Here is a 23,519-nt window from a genome sequence, read left to right on the forward strand (position 1 = left end):
GGCTTTGAACTCAGAGATCCACCTACCTCTGCCTCCTGAATGCTAGGACCAAAGGCATGTGCCATCATGCCTGGCACACATCCTTACTTTTATTTGCTTTTCTCTCACTTGTCTTTGATATATATATATATTGGCCTGCACTTCTGTATTGCTGACTATTTGGGTAAATTAGAATTTTTGACTCTAAAGCATTAGTTATAAGCATCTCTGCACAGCTGTTATCTTTTCTTTGGAATGGTTTCCTTATGACAGAGTCCCAGGGGTAAGATTACAATGCCTTCTAATATGTGGCATGAATCGCTCCACTAAAGGAGCATTGTGTGTTTTTAAAGCATTTCCTCTATCTCTTGGTCTGTGGTTTGTCCCACTGTGGCTTACCAAACAGCAGCTGCTCTGTGATCTTTCTATCTTTCATTTCCCACTCATACCTCACCCTGCTAAGTTAATCTGCAATATGCATCTTTACAATACTTATTATCTTACTATAATCCACAACCATGATCCCAGTCACCCTTTTTACCAGATGGGGTTTTACCAGGAATGTATGGAATTTAAATTATTTGCAGAAGTTGGAGATGATTTCAGTAGCAAACCAAATTGCATAATTTTGCAAGACCATACATTTCTACTACATTACAGAGCTTACTTTTAAATTTTTACATCTAATTTATTATTCATATTTCAATCAGTTTCCAAAGGGACATACTGATGATATGGTTATTTAGTCTATTTATCATTGAAGATAGTTATATACTTAATTGGTCTGACCCAGGCATCAGTGTGTGTGTGTGTGTGTATGTGTGTGTGTGTGTGTGTGTGTGTGTGTGTGTTTAATCCTAAGTGTTTCTGATATGTTTCAAAGTTTGAGTAACATTGCTCTAAGGGTCTGTGGATGGTATTGGAGGTAATTTAACACTGTAGAAGGTGCCTTATACTTAGATGCTCTTTGGGAATCCAGTATAGCCCAAGAAAAATCAGGAAAAAGTATGAAGAACCCACAAGATGGTTCAGTGGGCAAAAGAAAGCACTACTGGTCTAAGCCTGATTACAGACAAACAATAGTAATAATAATAAATAATAATTTTAAAAAGAAGGGTATAAAGAACTTGAGGCCTCTGTACTCTCCTTGACTATAGGCAGAGCAAAATAACCAATTTATGAGGGACTACATAAAGGATACAATGTATCTTATAAGGAGACTTTTCTTTGTAAAACTGGATAAAATGTTACCAGATAACACAGAAAATGTTTTAAAGTTTATTTATTGTTATTTTGAATCAGTCTTGTTCTGTAGCCCAGGCCAGCCTCTAATTCCTGATTCTCCTGAGGAAGCCTCCAAAGAGCTGGGATTATAGGATTACCACATCACACTTGTCCTGTCTCTCTGCCTCTCTCTCTCTCTCTCTTTCTTTCTCTTTCTTTCTTCCTTTCTTTCATTAGTGAATGAAAAGTGCTATCTCATAGCTTTGATTTGTCACTCCCAAATAACTTAATGATGATATGCTTATTAATAATCCATTTAACATATCTCCAGAAAACATATATATTCAAAATTTTATACCCTCTCCCGCCCCCCCCTTTTTTTTAAATCAAACTATCTCACACTGTAGCCTCTGCTGGCCTGGAACTCACTATGTAGTCAAACAATCTTTCTGTCTCAGCCTTCCAAATGCTGGGATTACAGTATGAGAGCATTTTAAAATTGGGTTGTCTTTTTAAATACTGAGTTATAAATTTATTTTCTTGAGACAAAATTTTGCTAGGTAGCTCATGCTGTCCTCAAATTTGCTATGTATACCATGTTGGCCTTGAACTTGAGATTCTCTTGCCTCATCCTAGAGAGTTCTGTGATTATAGGTGTATTCTACCATATTGACTTATTTCATATTATTCTGGGTACTGCACACATAACAGACATAGGATTCCTAACAGTATGTATGGCTTATACACATTTCTTTGTTTTCTTCCTTTTGAAAGATCTTTGTATATGTATGTGCAGGTGTCTGTGTGTTCCTATGTATAGGATAAGTATGCACTCGTACCTAGGAAGGCCAGAGGTCAACTTCTGCTGTGGAATAATCCTTTTTGTATACTGTGAATATGTACTCTCATTGTCTTAATAAAGAGCTGGCTGGCCAACTCGCCAATAGCTAGGCAGGAAGAGGTTAGGTGGGAGAGCCAAACTAAGAGGATGATGGGAAGAAAAATAGCAGAGTCATGGGAAGTCATGAGCCAGACACAGAGGAAGCAAGAGATGAACATGCTGTGCTGAAAAAAGGTACCACCACTTGACAGAGCATAGATAAGAAATATGGGTTAATTTGCAGGGCAGTGGTGGCACATGCCTTTAATCCCAGCACTCAGGAGGCAGAGGCAGGCAGGTCTCTGTGAGTTCAAGGCCAGCCTGGTCTACAGAGCGAGATCCAGGACAGCTAGGTGTTGTTGTTTGTTTTTGCTCTTTTGGAGGGCCCACTACCCAGTTCCCAAATAAATCACACACAGAGGCTTAATTCTTAATTATAAATGCTCAGACACAGCTGGGCTTGTTTCTTGCCAGCTTTCCTTAACTTTAAATTATCCCATCTACCTTTTGCCTCTGGGCTTTTCCCATTCTCTTCTGTAAACCTTACTCTTACTCTGTGACTTGCTGTGTTGCTGGGTAGCTGCCCCCTGAAGTCCTCCTCCTTCTCTGGCTACTTCTTTGATCTTTTCTCCTTCCAGTTTCTCCTTCTATATATTCTTTCTGCCTGCCAGCCCTGCCTATCCTTTTTCCTGCCTCATTATTGGCCATTCAGAGCTTTATTAGGCCATCAGGTGTTTTAGACAGGTATACAGCTTCACAGAGTTAAACAAATGCAACATAAACAAAAGTAACACACCTTAAAATAATATTCCCCAACAGCTAGGGCTGTTACACAGAGAAACCCTGTCTCAAAAAAACAAACAAGCAACAACAAAAAAAAAGAAAGAAAAACGAAAATTAAAGACCTGTTAATTTAAGATGTAAGCACTAGTTAGTAACAAGCCTAAGCTATCAGCTGAGCATTTATAATCAATAATAAGTCTCTGTGTGATTATTTGGGAGCCAGCTGGTGGGACAGAGAAACTCCATCAACAAACTTCAGGTGTTATTCCCTCGGAACTGTTCACCTTATTATTTGAGATATGGTCTCTTAATGAGATCTAAGGCTAGCTGGTTTGGTTAGGCTGGTTGCTAGAGGTTCCCAGGGACCTGCCTCTCCAGTGCTGGGATTACAAGGACATTCTACCACACCATATGAGCGCTGAGGATAGAATGAACTTCCTCATGCTTGCATGGCAACTTGACCAACTAACTGGGCTATCTTCCTACCTCTGGAAAGATCTTGATAATAAATGCTTTTGCTGCTTAGGCTTACAGAAAAGCTCATTATAAAAGACACTTGATAGTTCTTAATCAGAATGGTGGGTACATGGATGCACATTTTATTACTAAACAAGTAGGTTATAGTCACTCTTAAAGCTATTCATAAATATATGTTTGTTTGTCTTTTATTTTTTGTTTTTGTTTTTGTTTTTTTGGGGGACAGGGTTTCTCTGTATAACCGTCTAGGCTGTTCTTGAACTCACTATGTAGACCAGGCTGGCCTCTAACTCATGGAGATCAGCCTGTCTCTTGTCTCCCAAGTGCTGGGACTAAAGATGTGCACCGCCACTGCCTGGCTCGTGTATACATTTTATATACAAAACTTTAAAGACTTTAAGGTACTGTTTTGCAAAGTACATCATTCCATCTCTATACTTACTTTCAGAGGCATTTGTAGAATGAATGGTCCCTAGTTACCGTTTCATCCTATGACAACAATGTCGATTTCGGCCTTTTACTACAACTTCACTGTCCCTTCTGAAAAGCCAACACCATTGGGTGTCTGCCCCACCCTTATCCTCATTCTTCTATGGCGGTAACGTCACTCAAGATTCACCTTGGTGCTTTACATAAATGGCTCCTTCATCATTGGAGTTTAGGGACTTTCACTCTATGTTAGCGAACTCCAGTGTTTTGCCCCAATCCAGTTTCCACTTTCTTCACGTCAATCTCATAGCTTTGTAATTGCTGGCTGCTCTCCTATCGCTCCTGTGGCTAGTTATTATCTGCCTTGTGATTTGTACATTAAATACATTTATTTCCACTAAATGGTCATCATTCTGTCTTAATCCATTACCACAGGGTCCTCGCTCAGACTCCATTACATCTCCTTACCCAGGTGACATTACAACCAACCTGATTGTCACAAGGTAAGTAGAAAGGGTAGGTAAGGGGCTGTCCTGGGGGCAATGAAGACCTGAAGGGTTGCAATAGAATTCCTCACTGTTGATAGAGAAGGTAAAAACTGTCGAGATGGAAAGACTTAGGCTAACGTCGTTATGTTGCTCTCACAAACGAATCGCATCAAGTGAGTTTTTGGCAAAGCGTGCGGTACCTGCGCTCCTGCTAAGCATTGTCACCCTGCGAGTGCGCCAACCATCCTCTGGCTCCCAGAGGCAGCTGGCGGATCCCAGATTGTCCTCCGGGTCGCTCTAGCTGCCGTCTCTATGGTTCGGGGACGCGCCGGGTCGCGGCCGGCCCGGGGCCTCTGGTGCGCGTGCGCGATCCTAGCGCGTGCCCGGGCTCCGGCAACTGCCCTGGCTGGCGGGTGGGAGGGGTGGGTCCGGGAACGTTGCGGCGGCCGTGGCCGCGGCCCCTGCGCGCAGGGCAGTCCTCCGCCGCCGCCGCCTCAGATGATGGGTCCCGAGGATGCCGGAGCCTGCTCGGGAAGAAACGCCGAGCTGCTCCCAGTCCCGGGGCCCATGGGTCAGGATGGGAAGACCGTCCTCGCCGCCGGCAGTTTTGGCGGAGGCGCCGTCGCCGCGGAGTCGCCCGGGGAGGCTGGAGAGGAGGAAGCGCCGCGGCAGCTCCTGCAGCGGTATCTCGCGGCGGCCGCGGGCCCGCTGCAGCCCGGGCTCGGCGGGGCAGAGGCGGCGGCTGTCCCCGCGGCGTGCCGCTCAAGCATGACCAACGGGGACTCGGGCTTTTTGCTGCGCCAGGACCGTCGCGGCCCGGAGGAGGCGCGTCGCCGCCGATCCTGCGGCCACCCCCGCCTGCTGGATCCCGCGGACGAGGGTGTGGACGGTGCGGGCGGCCCGGACGACTGGGCCGCGCCGCTGGAGGACCCGCTACGGAGCTGCTGTCTGGCGGCCGGGGACACCGATGACCCGGAACCCACAGCCGCCACCTCTGCCGCGAGGCCGGGTGGGAGCGCGGAGCCCAGCCCCGACCTCCCCGACGCCCGCTTCAGCTCTCGGAACACGTTCGAGGTGAGCCGCCGCCAGAGCGTCGGCGACCTCCTGCCCTCGGCGGGGCCGCCCGCACCCCTGCCAGCGGCGGAGCTGGGCCCCGGGGGCACCACGGCTCGAGCTCGACGGAGCGGTGGCTTCGCGGATTTCTTCGCCAGGTATCGCACCGGCCGCGCGGGGGGCTTGGGCGGGGCCGGGAGCGAGCGCAGAGGGCGGCGGGCGGCTGCCTTCCAGCGGCCGGGCGCATCGGGGACTCAGCTTTGATCTGTCACTAGGGAAGGAGAACCGCGGGGGGCTTTGTGAGCTCCAGGCCAGGAGGCAGTCTTAGTGTTACTCCCTTCCCTCCCTGGGAGCGTTGTGCTTCCAAGTCTGACCAGCCACCTAATGCCATAAATTCAGTCGCCTCATCTGGAACAGCATTAAAAAAATAATAGAGCGGAGGTTAACAATTGATTACCAGGATTCGGACGGAGTAGGCGGCGGTGTATTCCTACAGGTGTGGTGTAGCAGAAATCTGCGAAGTTCATTTGCGTGGAATCTAAGGCTATTCCATTAGCTTGGGAATTCTTGATATTTTAAAAAAATATTACAGTTATTTATTTGGTGTAGGTGTGTGTTTGTGCGCGCATGTGTGTGTGCACATCTATGTGTGAATGTATCCTCTTGTAGAGGTCAGAGAATAACTTTTGGGAGTTCTCCCCTCCCACTTTCTGGATACAGGGGATTCAACTCAAGTTGTCAAGCTTAGTGGAAAGTGCCGTTACTCATCGAGCTATTTTACCGGCCTAGTTTGGGAATTCCTGAAATTAGAAATGGTTATTTTTCATAGTATTTGTTTCCGTTGCCTAAAGCATTCGAATCAGAAATACACACTTGTAACGCCAATACTAAGGAAAGATGAGGCAGGAGGATAGCCAAGAGTTCGAGGCCAGCCTGGGCTACACAACTACTAGTAAGTCAGCCCGGGTTACATACCAAGATCTTGTCTTTAAACAAAACGGCAGGCGGTATAGTGCTTTGAATTAGAACCCAGCCTTTTAGCCCAAATTATTATTGCACTCTAGGAAATTAGGAAATCCCTTTTCTGCTTATCTCAGACAAGCTTCAATCACTTTTCATCAATGTCCACCATCCCATGGTTTTTTTGTTTTTGTTTTTTTCTGGAACTGAGGCCCGAACCCAGGGCCTTGCGCTTGCTAGACAAGTGTTCTACTACTGAGCTAAATCCCCAGCCCCTTTTTTAGTTTTTTTTTTCCGAGACGGGGTTTCTTTGTGTAGTTTTGGTGCCTATCCTGGGTCTCGCTCTGTAGACCAGGCTGGCCTCGAACTCACAGAGATTCCCCTGGCTCTGCCTCCCGAGTGCTGGGACTAAAGGCGTGCGCCACCACTGCCAGGCCACCATTGTTTATTGAACCCAGGACTTTGCTCATACTAGACAAGGAGCCCACTTACGGAGTTACAGCCTCAGCAACTTCTGGTGGAGTGTGTGTGTGTGTGTGTGTGTGTGTGTGTGTGTGTGTGTGTGTGTGTGTGGTGGGATGGGGGGGTGGTTTGACTCACTTTCATGTGAGTTTTTATGCTTGAGAGCATGCATTTTGTGGACATGGTTTGCTAGAACACTGTAATTATCTGGAAAGATGTCAGTCTCCCTTACCCCTCATAAGAAGGCTGCTATGTAGTTGAGATTGGCTTTAAACACCCTCCCATCCCCCCCTCCTGCCTCAGTTGGGATTTTCCTGCCTCAGCCCCTCTCCATCGCTTGGGTAACTAATTTTCAGTGGGGTTTTATCTGTGATTTGACATCTTGAAATTAAATTATTATGATGGACTTTGCAGATCCAGAGCGAGGCTTTGCTGGCTTAATTGTGCTAGGAAAGTTATGGTGGAAATCTTCGCGCATATTCCTGAAAAGCAAGTGTCTTATGAGGTAGATTTAGACTCCTGGGTTTTGGTGGTTGTTGGTTTTTACCTCTAGGCAAATAATATGTCTCCAACATGTAAAATCTTACCTTTTTCAGTTTTCCCTGTTTCCATTCCCTTTTCTAAGATTTTAACTATAACCTGAAGTGAAAGAAACACTTTTTTTTTTTTTTTTTTAAATACAGCCTCATCGTAGCTCAGGCTTGCCTTGACTTGCCTGTGTAGCTGACCAAGGTTGACCTGGAACTTCGCTCTAGGATTAGAGGCTTGTGTCACTAAGCCTGGTTTGTATGGTGCTGGAATCAAATCCAGGGCCTCATGCACACAAGGCCAGCCCTTTTACCGGTTGAACCGTAGTTCCGAGCCCTCCTTCCTGTATTAGGAAGTTACACAGTTAGTGTGCCTACTTGTACTCAGTAAGATACATTTTATATTGCACTGGGCATTTCTTACATCTTTCTATTTTAGTATCTCCTACTTTTCCTGCTTGTATAAATTTACAAATTCGAAATTTCTCAAATCGAGAATGGAAATCCTAATTTTATATTCCATCACAGTACTGAGTATATAATAATGAGATCTATAATTGTGCCTGTATTGTCAAAAATATATTTAGTTCTATTGTTGTTGTTGTTCTTAAAAATCTAGTTGGTATTTTTTTTCATTTTTGGAGATGGATATCAGTCTAGCCCAGGTTGGCCTAGAACTCACTATGTGGCTCACACAGGTCTCAAACTTTTGATCTTCCTGCCTCTGACTCTTTAAGTGCTAGAATTACAGGTATGAGCTACATGTAAAAATATATTTAAATCTTGCAGTGACAGTGTTTTACAAGGTCTCAGGATGACTTAAATATATGTGTATTTGATACCTTGTAGCATTGTACTGAACTATATCTATCGTGGTCAAGTTTTGAGGTCAGGTGTCAGGTGGCTTTAGACCTGAATGGACTTTGGAGATCACCAATCCAACCAGTATACCCTGAGTGCTTGCTTGGTGCAAAGCATTGAGAATAGCTGTGATTCAGACTATTGTCTCTGACCTGGCTAGTAGAGGTTAAGTTGGAAAACAGATACATAGAGCTGTACTGCAATTTGTGAGCAATAATAGGACAAATCTATATTAGGAGCTTTCATCTTATTAGCTGCAGGCAGAAGTTTTTGTCGAATTTTAAACTTTCTTTAACCTTTCATCTAGCTAGATTTTATTTATATGACTATGTTGTTCATATGTATCAGAGAACTGGATTTTTTTTCTGGTGTGTATGTATGTTTGTGTTATGCATGCTTGTGGCTTTCCATGTTCACATGTGTGTAGATTGTCTTCCTCAATCACTCTTCACCTTAATGTATTGAAGCAAGGTCTCTTATTGAACCCAGAGGTCACTCATGGCTAGTCTGATTAGCTAGCTTGAACTGAGGATTCCTTATCTGAGCTTCCCAATTGTTGGGATTACAGGCAGGCCACCATACCTACCAGCCTTTATGTGTCTTCCAGGGATCTGAACTCATGTCCTCACACTCCATGGGAAGTGCTTTCCTGGCTGAGCCACCTTCTTGTCCCAAAGAACTAGATTTAAATTTTAAAAAACACCCCCCCACACAAAAAAATAGGCACTTGAGACCTAGTTTCTTTCTTTTTTTTTTTTTAATTTTTGAAGTTTTTTTGTTAATTGATTGAGTGAGTGAAGGTACATGTGAATGTATGCTTGCCAAGATACATGTCAAGGTTTTAGACATCATGGCTTCCTTTACATGTCATTCTTTGAATAGAGTGGAGTGAGAGGAACGTTTTTTCCCCCTTGGTATTTAGCTAAAACCTTAGCTGCATTTTGGACATCTTAAAGGCAGGGACTATGACATTCGTCTCTGAGTGGACAGCATCTAACAATGGTGTGAATAATGCCATTCAAATTGGGTGAAATTGGCTGCTTTCGTGTCTCCTCTTCTTCACTATTTTCTAAAGTGTGATTTTGAACAAATCCTCAATCCTCAGGTAAAATAATCAGCAAATGCCTGTTTTTCCAGCCACTCCAGATTAATTGTTATTACTATTATTATACTACTATGATTATTATGGTCTGTGTACAGTTGTCAACTGAAGTTCCTGCTGAGTGTTACCTTTGGAATCAGCTTGCCCTTGGATTTTTTTTTTTTTTTTTTTTTTTTTTTTTTTCCTGAGACAGGATTTCTCTGTGTAACAGCTCTGGCTGTCCTGGAACTCTGTCGATCAGGTTGGCTTCGAATTCACAGAGATCCTCCTGCCTCTGCCTCCCAAGTGCCGGAATTAAAGGCATGCGCCACCACTGCCACCTGGCCTTTATTATTCTTCAGAGTACCTTGCTCCTACTTCACTCTCTAAATGAAGAAGCTCACTATTTAAAGAAGGTGGCTCAGCTAGCTAGTGGGGACAGGTTAGAAATTGGGGTTCTTGATTGCCTGTCTCCCTTGGCATTGAACTGCTGTGTTTATGTTACGACAGTGTTCTTCCCACCTCTTCGTCCTCTTTGGTTCGTTCCCTTACTTCTTTTCCTCTTAACTAGACAAAAGTCTGTAATGGCTGGAGAGATGGCTCAGCGGTTAAGAGCACTGGCTGTTCTTCCTGTGGTCCTGAGTTCAATTCCCAGCAACCACATGGTGGCTCACAACCATCAATAATGAGATCTGGTGCCCTCTTCTGGCCTGCAGGTGTACGCGCAGGCAGAACTTTTGTATACATAATAAATAAATCTTAAAAAAAAAAAAAAGTCTGTAACAAACACTTATAAAAAGGAATTTCCTGGTGGACTATGCCAGTTTTCCCAGCACTCAGGAAAATGAGGATTGCTGTGAATTAGATACTAATTTGATACAGAGTAAGACCTTGTCTCAAAAAAGGCAAAAAGAGCTTCCTCGTTTTAATGCAATGGTAGGAAGAATTTTATGGCAATCTGTGTATTCAGTTAGGATGCATTGCTGATAGGAGCGTCAATGACCAGAGAAGAAAGTCCTTAAGATATATAGGACCTTGTTTAGTAGACTGCTCTCCTTTTGAAGAGTCTCAGTGGTCATCCCTTGCTTTCTGCCCTTTCTTGTCGGGTAAGTTCTTTTGTAGTCATCGCTGGGAGTTTGCTTTACCTTTGCATTTGTCTGCTTGTGGTGCCTGTTGTAAGAGTCCCAGAAATAACCATCTTCAGATCATTGATCCTTTCCTGTTGTGTAAAAATTGAACTATATAGGAACCACTACTACTCTGTGTTCACCAACTCAGCAATGAGGAGTGGAAACTTTTTATTTTATTTTTAAAATAAAACAATTAATTAATTTTGATACAGGGTCTTAGGCTACCTTTGAACTTGCTGTGTAGATGAGGATGACCTCAAACTTTTTGGTCCCCTTACTTCCATCTCCTAAATTGCTATATACCACTAGGTCCAGCTTGTTTGTTCTTTCTTGTCTGTCTGTCTGTCTGTCTGTCTGTCTCTCAGTCACATGGTCTCACTCTGTAGTCCATAATGTACTAGAACTCAGTATGGAGCCAAGGCTGGCTTTGAACTCAGGCAGTCATCCTGCTTCGACTTCTCTAGTTACTGAGATTATAGACATGAGCCACACCATGTCAGCACATCTCAAAGGCGTAAAAGTGTCTTGTTCTTTGAGCTAGGCTTTTTTCTTCAAAAATCTCAAGACTCTGTACCCCACCCTTCTTCACTTTTTCTTTTTTCATGTTTTTCTTTTTAGATTTATTTTGTTTTATGTGTATGAATGTTTGGTCTGCATAGAAGTATGTGTACCACATGAGTGTATGATACCTGTGGAAGTCAGAAGTCAGACGTGGCTAATCTCATGGAACTGGAGTTAAAGATAGTCGTGGGGCTGTCATGTGAGTCTGGGAACTGAACCTGAGTCCTCTGTAAGAGCTTTTGGAGCTGGAGAGATAGGTCAGTGGTTAAGAGTACAGGTTAACCCTTCAGAGGACCAGGTTCAGTATTCCTAGCATCCACATGGTGGCTCACAACTATCTGTAACTCTAGTTTCAGGGGATCCAACAATCTCTGGCATCTGCAGACACCAAACATGAATATGGTTCATGAACATGATGCACATGCATGCATGTAGGCATAACACTTATGCACATAAAATAAAAAAACAAAAACAAACCATCAAGTATTCTTACCTGGTCTACAGAGTGAGTTCCAAGATAGGATCCAAAGCTATACAGAGAAACCTTGTCTCCATAAACCGCTCCCCCCAAATAATAATAAAAAATTGAATAACTAAATTATTTTTTGTGGGTCTTTCAAACAAATTCTTTCTTGCTTTCAAACACAGATGGATTCATTTTACACATATAGTAGTAGACCTCAAATATTTACAGACTGACTAAATATTATAGATGCAGATGTGAACTGATTTAAAGAAGATTCTAAAAAATACCATTTTTTTATCTTTAAAATAAGAAGGTTGCTAGAAATGGAAAGAACCATTCCCTTTAGCTCTAAGATCTCCGTTGAAGATGTGAGGTTGTATTTTTTGTTTTATATGCCTATCTTAGCATAATCATGCTAAACACTAGTTTTCTGTGTTCTGTTTCTTAGGTGTAGACAGTATAAACCAGCATCTAGTTGTGTAGCCTCGGTTGCCAGATCTTCCTGAGAGCTGGGATTATAGATGTTTGCTACCATGTTCACTTTAGATCTCTTCTTTTCTACTATAATTTCTTTGGGGATGTGTCTGTTATGAGAAATAGCACCCCTGAAATCTACCAATTTAAGGGAAAGACAGGTGAATTTTTGTGTATTGTCTTGAGGAAACATTGCACAGTTTGTGTAGGAAGAAACTTAAACACTTATTTGTACATGTGATTAGGTGGATGATGTACGGATTCTTGTACAGTGAAATGAAGCTTGCATTGAAAAGCAAAGTGAAGAAGGAACTAAAAAGGAAGGAATGTTGAGAAAGATTAAAATATTTTTTATCTTTTTTTGTTTTAGGGGAAAAATAAATATAGACAAGTGAAAGCCAAATTTTTAGCTTAATTTTATGAAATGTTTAACTTGGCTTCCTTACACTTTGTAGCCTGTGTTGTCATGGGAAGTTTTGGAGAAAGAGCAGAAACATTTGGAAACTTTGAGGGTGTGCATCTGTTACCATCTCTAATGGATTCAGAAAGGGAAAGAAGGCTTTTCGGAGGCTGCTGTTTCTTCCAGGGTCTCTGAGAACTCTGTTAGCTCCATGAAAAGTCATCCCAGATGGTGCTGCTGGAAAGTTGCTTGGGACTTACTATTGAGAAACCTTTTTCCTTTGTCTGTGTGGGTAGAGTGAGTGAGTGTGTGTGTGTGTGTGTGTGTGTGTGTGTGTGTGTGTGTGTTGATTTACTTGCTCATGCACTTGTTTGTGGAGGCCAGGTGGTTGGCATCAGGCGTCTTCAATCATTCTCCACCTTATTATTATTTCATTTGTTTGTTTGTTTGAGACAGGATCTCTCACTGACCTGGAGCTCACTCTTGGGTAGGCTGGATGGCCAGAGAGTTACATAGTCTGTCTCTACTCACCCAGACCCATCGCTGGGGGTTTGAGTATCTGAACTCAGGTCCTAATGCTTGGGCATAGCTCACTGACTTTCTGTCATTACTGACTGACTTTAAAACAAACAAACAAACAAACAAACAAACAAACTCAGGTTGGAGAAATGGCTCAGAGGTTAAGAGCACTCTGTTCTTCCGGAGGTCTTGAGTTCAATTCCCAGCAACTGCACAATGGCTCATAACCATTGATAATGAACTCTGATGCCCTCTTCAGGTATGCAGGCATACATGCAGACAGAACACTATATACATAATAAATACATAAATCTTTAAAAAACAACTTTCTCTTTTCATTTATTTATTTTGTGTATGTGTTCACATACATGCCATGGAGCTTATGTGGAGGTCAGAGGATAGCTTTTGAGACTGGTTTGTCTCCCCAGCTCCTTCAGTGGTTCCTAAATTTAACTTTTAAAATTACTTGGAAGGAGGGAGAGTTATCAAGAATTAAGATTGTTTTGTTTCTAAGTGAAGATTTTTAGATTCAATAGAATGTAGAAGGAATCTCCCTAGAATCTGAATTTTAACAAGTCTGTCCCATAACACCCTACATTGTATTACAGATGTTCCAGGACAGTAATCTCTGAAATGCTAAATGCTTCACCTAGTTGGTTGATGAACTGGTCTCCTCGGGTGTAACTGAATGAAAATATAGCACACATATTTATAGCTCATGGTCCTTTATTGATTTAAAGCTTGGTTAGATCTATTTATTGTTATAGACAGCAGCTTGGTGGTGGTGGTGGTGATGCACACCACCTTTTTTTTTTTTTTTTTTTTTGGTTTTTTGAGACAGGGTTTCTCTGTGTAGCTTTGCGCCTTTCCTGGAGCTCACTTGGTAGTCCAGGCTGGCCTCGAACTCACAGAGATCCGCCTGGCTCTGCCTCCCGAGTGCTGGGATTAAAGGCATGCGCCACCACCGCCCGGCTGTGATGCACACCTTAAATCTGGCACTCAGGAGTCAGAGGCAGGCAGATCCCTGAGTTCTGCTAACCTGGCCTACATAGTGAGTTCCAGGACAGCCAGGGCTACACAGAGAACCCGTCTCAAAAAAACCAAACCAAACAAAATGAAACAAACAGATAGCAATAGAGAACAGATGAAGAAATCCAAAATACATCATTTACAAGCTTGAGAATCTATGTCTGCATAGTTAAATCTTAGCTTTCTTTTTCCTAATGGAAAATCTATTATTTGCGCTGCTTAGTCTGTATTGTCTGTTTTAAGAAAAGCTTTGGCTTGTGAGAACCTTCCTAGGTTCTCTGATGCAGCAGCAAAATCCTACTGTTTTTACAGAGTTATCAAGAAGCCTGTTAATTTCCCTCCCTTCTGAAGTTCTGCACAGACCACGGCTTGCATCCCACTGAAATTTGCTGCTTCAGCCTTTCTTGAACGGAGTTTTGTGGCTAAGAGGGGGAAACCATGTGACTGTCTGGTTTTTCAGCAGACTCTTCCTGCAATTAAGAGAAGTTTAGCTTAGCAAAACAAGATAGCTAGTTTAGAGTGAACTTGACAATCATGTGTTTAACTTACCTCTGAATTTGGCTTTTTAATTCCTTTTTAATTTGAATTTCATGTTGAGTATTTTTTATGTGTTTAAAATATTTCTATTTGCCTGTCCCTGGCCCCACACAGATTAAAATGTTTTAAATTTGGAACTGAACATCAAATTATGTGCTTTCTCCTCACCCCACCCCACCCCCGGCCCCCAACAGAGTTTCTCTGTGTAACCCTGCTGTCCTGGAACTCACTTTATAGGCCAGACTGGCCTGGAACTCACAGATGTATCTGCCTCTGCCTCCCGAGTGCTGGGATTAAAGGTGTGCGTCACCACACCTGGCTACTGTTTTCTTGTATTTCCTTGAATACTGTAATATCCAAGTACCCCATCCAGCATATGGTAGGTGCTATTTAGAATTTCCAAATTTGATTTTCATTCAGATTTCAGTTAACTAGAGGCAACCTGTTAATGTCCCTGTAAAAACTTAGTCACGGCCTGTATCAACTTTTGGGGGAGATGGGAAGGAGGAAGCAGGACTTAGGTTACAAAATAAAACAAAGCTAATTGCTTTGTTTCCACTCCTCCATACTGTAAGTCCGACTTCCTCAGCATCTTGCTGGCAAATCTCCACCTCTCTGATCCTTCCTCTGAGTTCCTCTCTCTCCCCAGAAGTTGTGCCTATCCTCTCCTGCCTAGCTATTGGCCATTCAACTCTTTATTAATCTAATCAGAAGGTGCCTTAGACAGGTGAGGTAAAACAGAGACACATCTTCACAGTGTACAAAAAGATTATCCCACAGTAAGTCCCAGCACTCAGGAGGCAGGTGGATTTCTGTTCAAGGCCAGCCTGGTCTACAAATTGAGTTTCAGGACAGCCAGGGCTGCACAGAGAAACCCTTCCTGGGGGGTGGGGGGAGGGTAGAAATAAAAATAAAATAAAATAAAATTTAGTTGTTAGTACCTTGACTTGTGGCATTCAGGGTACAGCTACAGACGATATTTTTTCAACTTTTTCTATTGTTTTATATATATTTCTTTCCTGTAAGGTAACTTGTACACCTCTTCTAACTTCCCTATCCTTTCATGGCTTTAAAAAAATAATTTATTTTTATTTCATAAGCATTTGTGTTTTGCCAGCATCTATGTCTGTGTGAAGGTGTTGATTCCCCACTGGAGTTATAGGCAGTTATGAGCTACTACAGACAGTTATGAACTGCCATGTGGGTGCTGGGAATTAAACCTGAGTCTTCTGGAAGAACAGCCAGTACTCTTAACCACTGAGCCATCTCTCCAGCTCCCAGCTTTTTTTTATGTTTTATTTTTTTAATGTGGGGTCTAACTGTGTAGCCTGGCTGGCTTGGAACTCCTGGAACTCACTGTGTAGACCAAGATGGCCACAAACTCACAGAGAGCCACCTACCTCTGCCTCCTGAGTGCTGGGGCTAACAGTGTACACCACTATGCCCAGCCTTCCGTGGCTTCTTTATAGCCCATATTTTGCAACTGAGATATATTTTATGATTTTATTTAAGGAAACATTTTATTGATTTTAGTTTAGGCTCTAAAGGCTGATTTGGATAAATCTGGGCATTCAAAAGTACATGTATGAAGGGCTAGAGAAATGCCTCAGCAGTTAAAAGCTCATTTGCTGTTTTTGCAAAGGACCTGGATTTGGTTCCTAGTACCCACATAGTGGCTCACAACTGTCTGTAACCTCAGTTCCAGGGATTTCATACTTTATTCTGGCCTCTGCAGGCACTAAGCACACATGTTGTACATATATACATGCAGGCAGAACACTCGTTCACACAAAGTAAAAATACATCTTTTTTAAAGCACATATTTGAAAAGTTAAGACAACCATGTGTGTGACACACACTTGTAGTCCCAGCACTTAGATGGAAGCAGGAGGACCAAGAGTTCCAGCTAGCTACAGCTAGCTACATAGAAGTTCAAAGCCAGCCAGTGCTACAAGACCCTGTCTCCAAAGCAAACCAATAAAAGTAAGATAAATGTAAAACATAGTTTTATACAATATATCCTTTCTTGAGTTCCAGAGCTAAAAAACGAATGTCTCTGAGTAACTGTAACTCTATCAAAAGGTATTTAAACCTCTCTTACTCATGAAGAAAAAATTCATTGTTATCAAAAACATATGCTGTGTAGAAACTTAGATTCTAAAGTAGTTATTGAACTTTCAAATATGTAAGGATCCCATCCTAAAAGTTTGTGTATTCTGGTTTTCACTGTAGTGACCTTTTAAAAAATAGAGAGGTCCACTGAAGAATAAAATTCAAGTTGCTGTTTTTACTTTCATGGTTCACTGACTTCCTACCCCCATTTGACTTAAGTGTGTGTGTGTGTGTGTGTGTCTGTGTGTGTGTGTATGTGTCTGTGTCCGTGTGTGTGTGTGTGTGTGTGTGTGTGTGTGTTGTGTTTGTGCGGTTGGAGGACACCTTGGGGGAAGTCACTTACTTCTCTCCCTTTGCTGTTCAGGCCGCGGATATCAAGCTTAAGTCGGCAGACTTGGCAGTCAGCACTTACCCCACTAATGACTTTTATTTGTTACTGTGTTTTTTTTTTTTTTTTTTTTTTTTTTTTTTTTTTTTGTTGTTTGTTGTTTTTGTTTTTGAGACAGGGTCTCACTGTAGATCAAGCTAGCCTCCAGCTCACAGAGATCCATTTGCCTCTGCCTCCCAGTGTTAGGTTTAAGGGCATGTGCCAGTCTTACATTTTTTTTTTTTTTTTTTTATTTAAGATACATTTCTAGCCTTCACTTATTTTAAGGTACGTTTTCAGTAATTTGTTCCGACTAGCTCTGAACTCATCTGTCCTCTTCCTTACCCTCTTATAGTATAGGCCTGTACTACCAGGCCTATAATCCTGTCCCCCACTCTCCAATGAACAAAAGCATATTTATTAGTGGTTAACAATTGTGAGTTGGGAGGAAGGGCTCAAAGGATCTCTCATAGCTCAGGGTGACATTTTTCTCATAGCTGAGGACATCTTGATCTTCTGTGGCCACCTCCTCAGCACTGAGAATACAGATGTGCTCACCAGACTCGTTTATGTGATGCTGGAGATCAGCTCTGGGCTTCGTGCAAGCATCCTACCAACTGAGCCAGATCCCTAGGATCCTCCTTTTTTTTTTTTTTTTTTTTTTTTTTTTTTTTTTTTTTGGTTTTTCGAGACAGGTTTTCTCTGTGTAGCTTTGCACCTTTCCTGGAACTCACTTGGTAGTCTAGGCTGGCCTTGAACTCACAGAGATCCGCCTGGCTCTGCCTCCCGAGTGCTGGGATTAAAGGCGTGCGCCACCACCGCCCGGCTGGATCCTCCTTCTTAAAAACAACAACAAAGCTAAAACACGCTTAGACTTGTGTTTCAGAATAGTAACTTGTAGCAGTGTGGCAGATATTTGGGGACTTAAAGCCAAGGCCTAATGGCAGCTGGAATAGTGACATAGTAGTAGCTGATATCACTAGAGTGCAGTGTCCAGGTAATGTAAGTCATAATAAGTAAGACTTTCAGTTTTTGTCAGATGGGATAGCTAATAAGTTGAGTGACACATACATTTATGTTATTGGCCTTTAATGAAACCTAGTAAAAGTAAACTTTGAAACCTGACTTTTTGTTTTGAGGAAAGTAAAATGACATGAAACTACTTGCGTGGAAAGTTAGACCTTTGCTGTGTTTGTAAGGAATTCCTTGGGTTCGGGAAGAGTCAGAGAAGCTAACAGGCTAGTGCTGTGAATGGGAAAGGAAACAGCTTCTGGGAAAATCCTGAGAGTGCAGAGTTGTATGGGTTTGTCCCTTCTGTATGCCCCCTCCATAATTAGATTGGGATAGTTACAAGGGTTAACCATTTTTGAGAATTAGTGAGCTAAAGTCAAAGTGTTGAGACTTACATACACACTTACTTGTAAATGTGTGTGTGTGTGTGTGTGTGTGTGTGTGTGAGAAGTCCCAAACTCCCTGAAGTTAAGAACTGTATCTTTTTTTAAATTTTTTCCTCAGTATATAGACACAGACTATTATTGGGTTATAAACTATTAAGCTGCTGGGAGTGGTGGGGGTGAGGGGGAGTAGGAGAGATGGCTCAGCAGTTAAGAGTACTTACTGCTTTTGTAGGGACCCAGGTTCTGTTCCCAGCACCCCCATGGTGGCTCACAAACATCTGTAACTACAGTTCTAGAGAATCTGATGCTCTCTTCTGGCCTTTTTATGGGTACTAGACATTCACATGATGTACACACAAACATGTAGGCAAAGCATCTATGCACATAAAATAAATCAGAATCTCTCTCAGTCTCTGTCTCCATCTCTCTGTTTCTGTCTCTGTGCTGGATAGTTTTGTGCCAACCTGAAACAAGCAAGAGCCATTTGAGAGGTGAGAACCTCAAGTGAGAAAATGCCTCCATAAGATTGGACTGTAGGCAAGCCTCTAGGGCATTTTCTTAATTGATGATTGTAGTGGGAAGGCCATGCCCATTATTGGTGCGGCCATCCCTGGACTGGTGGTCCTGGGTTCTATTAGAAAGCAGGTTGAGCGAGCCATGAGGAGCACCCCTCCATGGCCTCTGCATCAGCTCTTGCCTCTAGGTTCCTGCTCTGTTTAAGTTCCTGTCCTGACTTCCTTTGATGACGCATAGTGATGTGGATGTGTAAGCCAAATAAACCCTTCCTCCTCAAGTTGCTTTGGTATGGTGTTCATTGCAGCAGTGGTGAAACCCTGTAACTAAAAACAGTCTATGTGTGTATATGTGTGTTGTGTCTGTCTGTCTGTTTGTCCCCCACCCCACCCCAGAGAGATGGCCAACAGTTAACAATACTAGCTGCTTTTCGAGGGAACCCAGATTCTATTTCCAGTATTCACAGGGCAGCTCACAATTGTCTCTAGCCCCAGTCCCCTGAGAGCTGATGCACTCTCTGGCCTCCCTGGGTTTCAGGCACAAATTTGATACAAAGACACACATCTATACATATTTTTTTTCTTAAAAGCAAATGAACATACCTTAAGGTGACTTCCTAATGTGAATACAACTGAATTTTATTCTAGAAAGTGAAGAAATGAAGTTTACCTGATGGTATTTTAGCAGTGTGTAGAATGGAAATAATTGGGAATGAGGTGAAGTGTCTAGGATCGTGACTGTTGGAACACAGGAACAAGATTAATGTCATTTGAAAGAACGAAACTATCACAAATGCTTATTAGGTGTGATCATTGCTAGTGTCAGAATTGGACTCATCAGTGTTTCTTGGAATTAGTAAGGTCATTGAGTATGAGGAGAATTTACAGGAAACTACAGACAGCTGCCCAAGAAAGATGCTTCTAAGTGTACCATTGCTTCAAAGTGTACACATCTTTAGAGAAGGCCTGTGGCCTTCTACATTCATGTAAGCACATCAACTCTGAAAGTATCTTACTGGTGTGTATTCACTGTTGGGTTTCATACAGACAGTTTCTTTCAAGTGTATTATATATTTTATCTTCTCCTCTGCGTCCTTTCCCTCCATTCACTCTTGATAAACTATTTATGTATGTTAGTGGGTCTTTGTGTACCCGAGAAGGCCAGAACAGAGTCTTGGATACCACAGAGTTGGAGTTAAAGGCAATTATAAGCAGCCTAATGTGAGTGCTGGGAACAGAACAGTACTTGGATCTTCTGGAAGAGTAGGAAGCATTGTTGAACTCTGAGCCATCTCTCTAGTCCCGTTGATGAAAAACCTTTGCCTTGGCTCTTTTTGAGACAAGATTTCTCTGTGTAGTCCTGGCTGTCCTGGAACTCACTCTGTAGACCAAGCTAGCCTCCAGCTCAGCGATCCATCTGCCTTTGCCTCCTGAATGGTGGCATTAAAGGCATGAAACACCATGCCCAGCTAAAATTTATACACAACCAGACTTTGACTTTGTAACCCAAACTGGCCTGAAATTCACTTTATAGCCTAGATTGGCTTCATACTCGTGAGGATCATCTGGCATCAGCTTCCAAAGTGAAAAGGTCACAAGCAAGAGCCATCATGCCAGCTGTAAAATACTACAAAAAATGACAGTCTTCACCGTCAGGTGCCGTTGTTGTTGTTGTTGGTTATTTGTTTTTGTTTTTGTGTTTTTGGTTTCAGTTTTTTTGAGACAGGGTTTCTCTTTGTAACAACTGTGGCTGTCCTGGAACTCTCTTTGTAGACCAGACTGGCTTCCAACTCAGAGATCCGCCTGCCTGTGCCTCCTCAGTGCTGGGATTACAGGCGTGCGCCACCACTGCCCGGTTTTGCTTTTGTGTTTTAATAAAGGTTCTCAAGTAGTCCAAGTAGCCAGGCTGGCTCACATTGCCTCTGTGGAGGGGGATGACATTGAACTCCTCCTCCTCCCCCTCTCCCTCCTCCTCTCCCTCCTCCTCCCCCTCCTCCTGCTCCTCCCCTCCTTCTCCCCCTCCTCCCCCTCCTCCTCCTCCATTTTCCTCCTGCTTATATTATAGGTGTGTGCCACCATGTCTGACTATAATTTCTGTTTTTTTGACAAAGAATAGGTGATGAATTTTTCTCTTTTAATAGTTCTGATCTCTGAATGTAGTTAGGGTGGTTAAGTACTGTGTATTAAATAAAAATGCTTTATTTTTGTTTTTAGAATTTGTAATCATAACAAAGACAAGATCTAGAAACAGCCTGAGAAAGAAAAGTCTTAGAATTAAATTTTTTTTTTAAGTTTGTGGCTGAAAAGACTGTGTGTGGTGTGTGTGTGTGTGTGTGTGTGTGTGTGTGTGTGTGTATCTGAAAGTAAAGTTTTTTTTTTTTTAAATAAAAAAATGATTGAGGCTTGGAAAGAATGTAAGTAATCTTTGTGCCAGATCTTCAATCCAAAATACTCCAAGATAGCCAGTGTGCTGAATTTTAAAGAGACAGTGGTACTTCAGCTTCTTGGAATCAGTTATGTTGTCTCTCTAGCATATTCTTTTTGGCCTTCTGTTCTTCAGGAAAATTTAGGTACAAAGCTCAGGAAGTTGATGTATTCTTAGCAGATCAGCTTCCTGAGGAATAAGTTTGAAGATCAAGTCATGATTTCCGATTTTGTTGTTGTTGTTTGAGACAAGGTCTCACTTCGTGGCTCTGCCCCGCTTGGAACCCATGGTGTTAGACAGGCAGGCCTCTGCCACCAGCGTGCTGGGATTAAAGGCATGTGCCACCACCGCCACATCTGGCCTTGATTTCTGATCTTTTAAACTTCTTTTACTCTTTTGATGGAAGTAGTTGTAATCCGTTTTGATATGATGAAGTTGGCAGTAAGAAGAGTCAGAGTAAGGCAGTTTACAGTTTTCTATATTGTCAAATTCCTGTTTGAGAGACCCTGAAACTTACTGTGCCTTTTCACTTTATGTGAGCTTAGAATTCTTAGAGTCTCAGACACTAGAGATTTGTTACTCAAGAAATTTCAGGCAGGGGCTGGAGGATGGTTTAGAGGTTCAGAGCACTTGTTTTTCCAAAGGACTTGGGTTCAATTCCCAAGACCACATGGTGGCTCACAATCGTCTGTAACTCCAATTCCAAGGGATCCCACACCTTCCAGCCTCAGTGGGAACCTACCACATGTGGTGCACAGATAGGCGTGCAGGCAAAACACCCATCCACATAAAGTGAAACATTAATAAATCTTAAACACAAAACCACAGGCAGAAAACTTGTATGGGATCAGTAAGGTTTGCTCCTTAAGAGGTCAGTTTTTCCTTCAATAAAGGAGATTTATGGTCTCTCATGAATTTTTGTGAAAGAAGTGAAGAAATCTTAGAAGATTGCTACCACACAGATGGATGAAGCAAATAACAAGGACTAGCCCACTGTCATTTGTCAACCATTGTAAAGGCCATACCAGGGAAGGGAGGAACGTTTGTATTGCTAGATTTCTTTTTCCTTTTTTCTCACTCCCATATGTTTCCTTGGTATGCCCCTCCTTTTTTTTTTTTTTTTTTTTTTTTTTTCCTTTTCATTTATTTGTTTGTTTATTTGGATTTTCAGGGCAGGGTTTTTCTGTGTAACGGCTCTGGCTGTCCTGGAACTTGCTTTGTAGACCAGGCTGTCCTCAGACTCACCAGAGATCCGCCTGCCTTTGGGATTTAGGACGTACGCCACCACTTTCTGGCCGTCTTCTTCCTCTTCCTCCTCCTTCTTCCGTCTGTCTTCTTTTTCTTCTTCCTCATCCTTTTCTCTCTTCTTATTTTTTGTGTATGGGTGTTTTGTCTGCATGTATGTCTGTACAAAACATGCATGCCTGGTGCCCTGGGCGACCAGAAGAGGATGTCAGATCCCTTGGGACTGGAGTTACAGATGGTTATGAGCCACCATGTGGGTGTTGGGATTTTTATCTGGTCCTCTGGAAGAACAGCCAGTGCTCTTAACTACTGAGCCACCTCTCCAGCCCCTCCCTTTTCTTTATATTTTCAGTAATATAGAAAATTAAGCTCTGTTTCTCAACTAATGCTGTTTCTTAGTTCTAATTTAGCAACTGATTTTTAAACAAAAAAGATTGAAATAAATCAGTAAAATCAAAGATAAGTGTGTGTGTGCTGATAGATGTATATGTGAATATGGTGTGTATGGGGGGTGGTAGTTGGAGTGGAAAATGAATTAAGAGGAAAAGATAGATTAATGCTATCACTTCCTAGTCTCTGTATTGACAAAAGATGCCTAACGGGAAAGCAGCAGCCAGGGGTGGAGGTGTGTTACCTGTTGCCCTACCTACTGGAGCTCTGTGCCTCCTGCGTACTAGATGAATGCACCAGTCTGTGGCTCAAGATTTTTCTCATGTGCAGTAACTATTGTTACAATTTTTTATCCTATAAAAATTGTTTATTTACTTGTGTTGGGGTAGTGATATGTAGCCACAGCACATGTGTGGAGGGCCGAGGACAGTTTGCTGGAGTCCAAACTCTCCTACCGTGTGGGACCTGGAGATAGAAGGTAGGTGGTCAGGTTTGGGGCAGGCAGCCTGCACTGTCCTTGAACTGATCTTCTTGCCGTACACCCATGTGCTGGAACTGCAGGTGTTGTCACCACACCCAGCTTAGCAGTGTCTCACACTGGCTTTCTCTGCAGTCTGCTCTGATATTTGTAGTCCCAATTGTATTGAATTATTTGAAGCTATGCTTCACCGAGTTTGTTTAAAACAAAAACAAAAACAAAAACAACCCTGAAACTTTAAAATAGTACATCTTTCTATTGTATGGTTATCTC

The 23,519-nt window shown here is 42.5% G+C and overlaps 1 protein-coding gene across 3 annotated transcripts in view; it reads left to right on the top strand.

The window, feature by feature from the left end:
* Positions 1 to 4,632: 4,632 nt before the first annotated feature.
* Positions 4,633 to 23,519, top strand: part of Tbc1d12 (TBC1 domain family member 12) — an 84,431-nt gene continuing 65,544 nt past the window's right edge. For 2 of the 3 annotated variants that reach the window (XM_028882913.2, XM_028882914.2), the window contains exon 1: positions 4,633 to 5,471. In XM_028882913.2, coding sequence (XP_028738746.1) covers positions 4,759 to 5,471 — 713 coding nt within the window. In that variant the 5' untranslated portion in view covers positions 4,633 to 4,758. The remainder of the gene's footprint in view (positions 5,472 to 23,519) is intronic. The other variant, XM_028882915.2, reaches the window with a different exon arrangement.

The sequence above is a fragment of the Peromyscus leucopus genome, chromosome 1, assembly GCF_004664715.2.
Source record: "Peromyscus leucopus breed LL Stock chromosome 1, UCI_PerLeu_2.1, whole genome shotgun sequence".
Lineage (NCBI taxonomy): Eukaryota > Metazoa > Chordata > Mammalia > Rodentia > Cricetidae > Peromyscus > Peromyscus leucopus.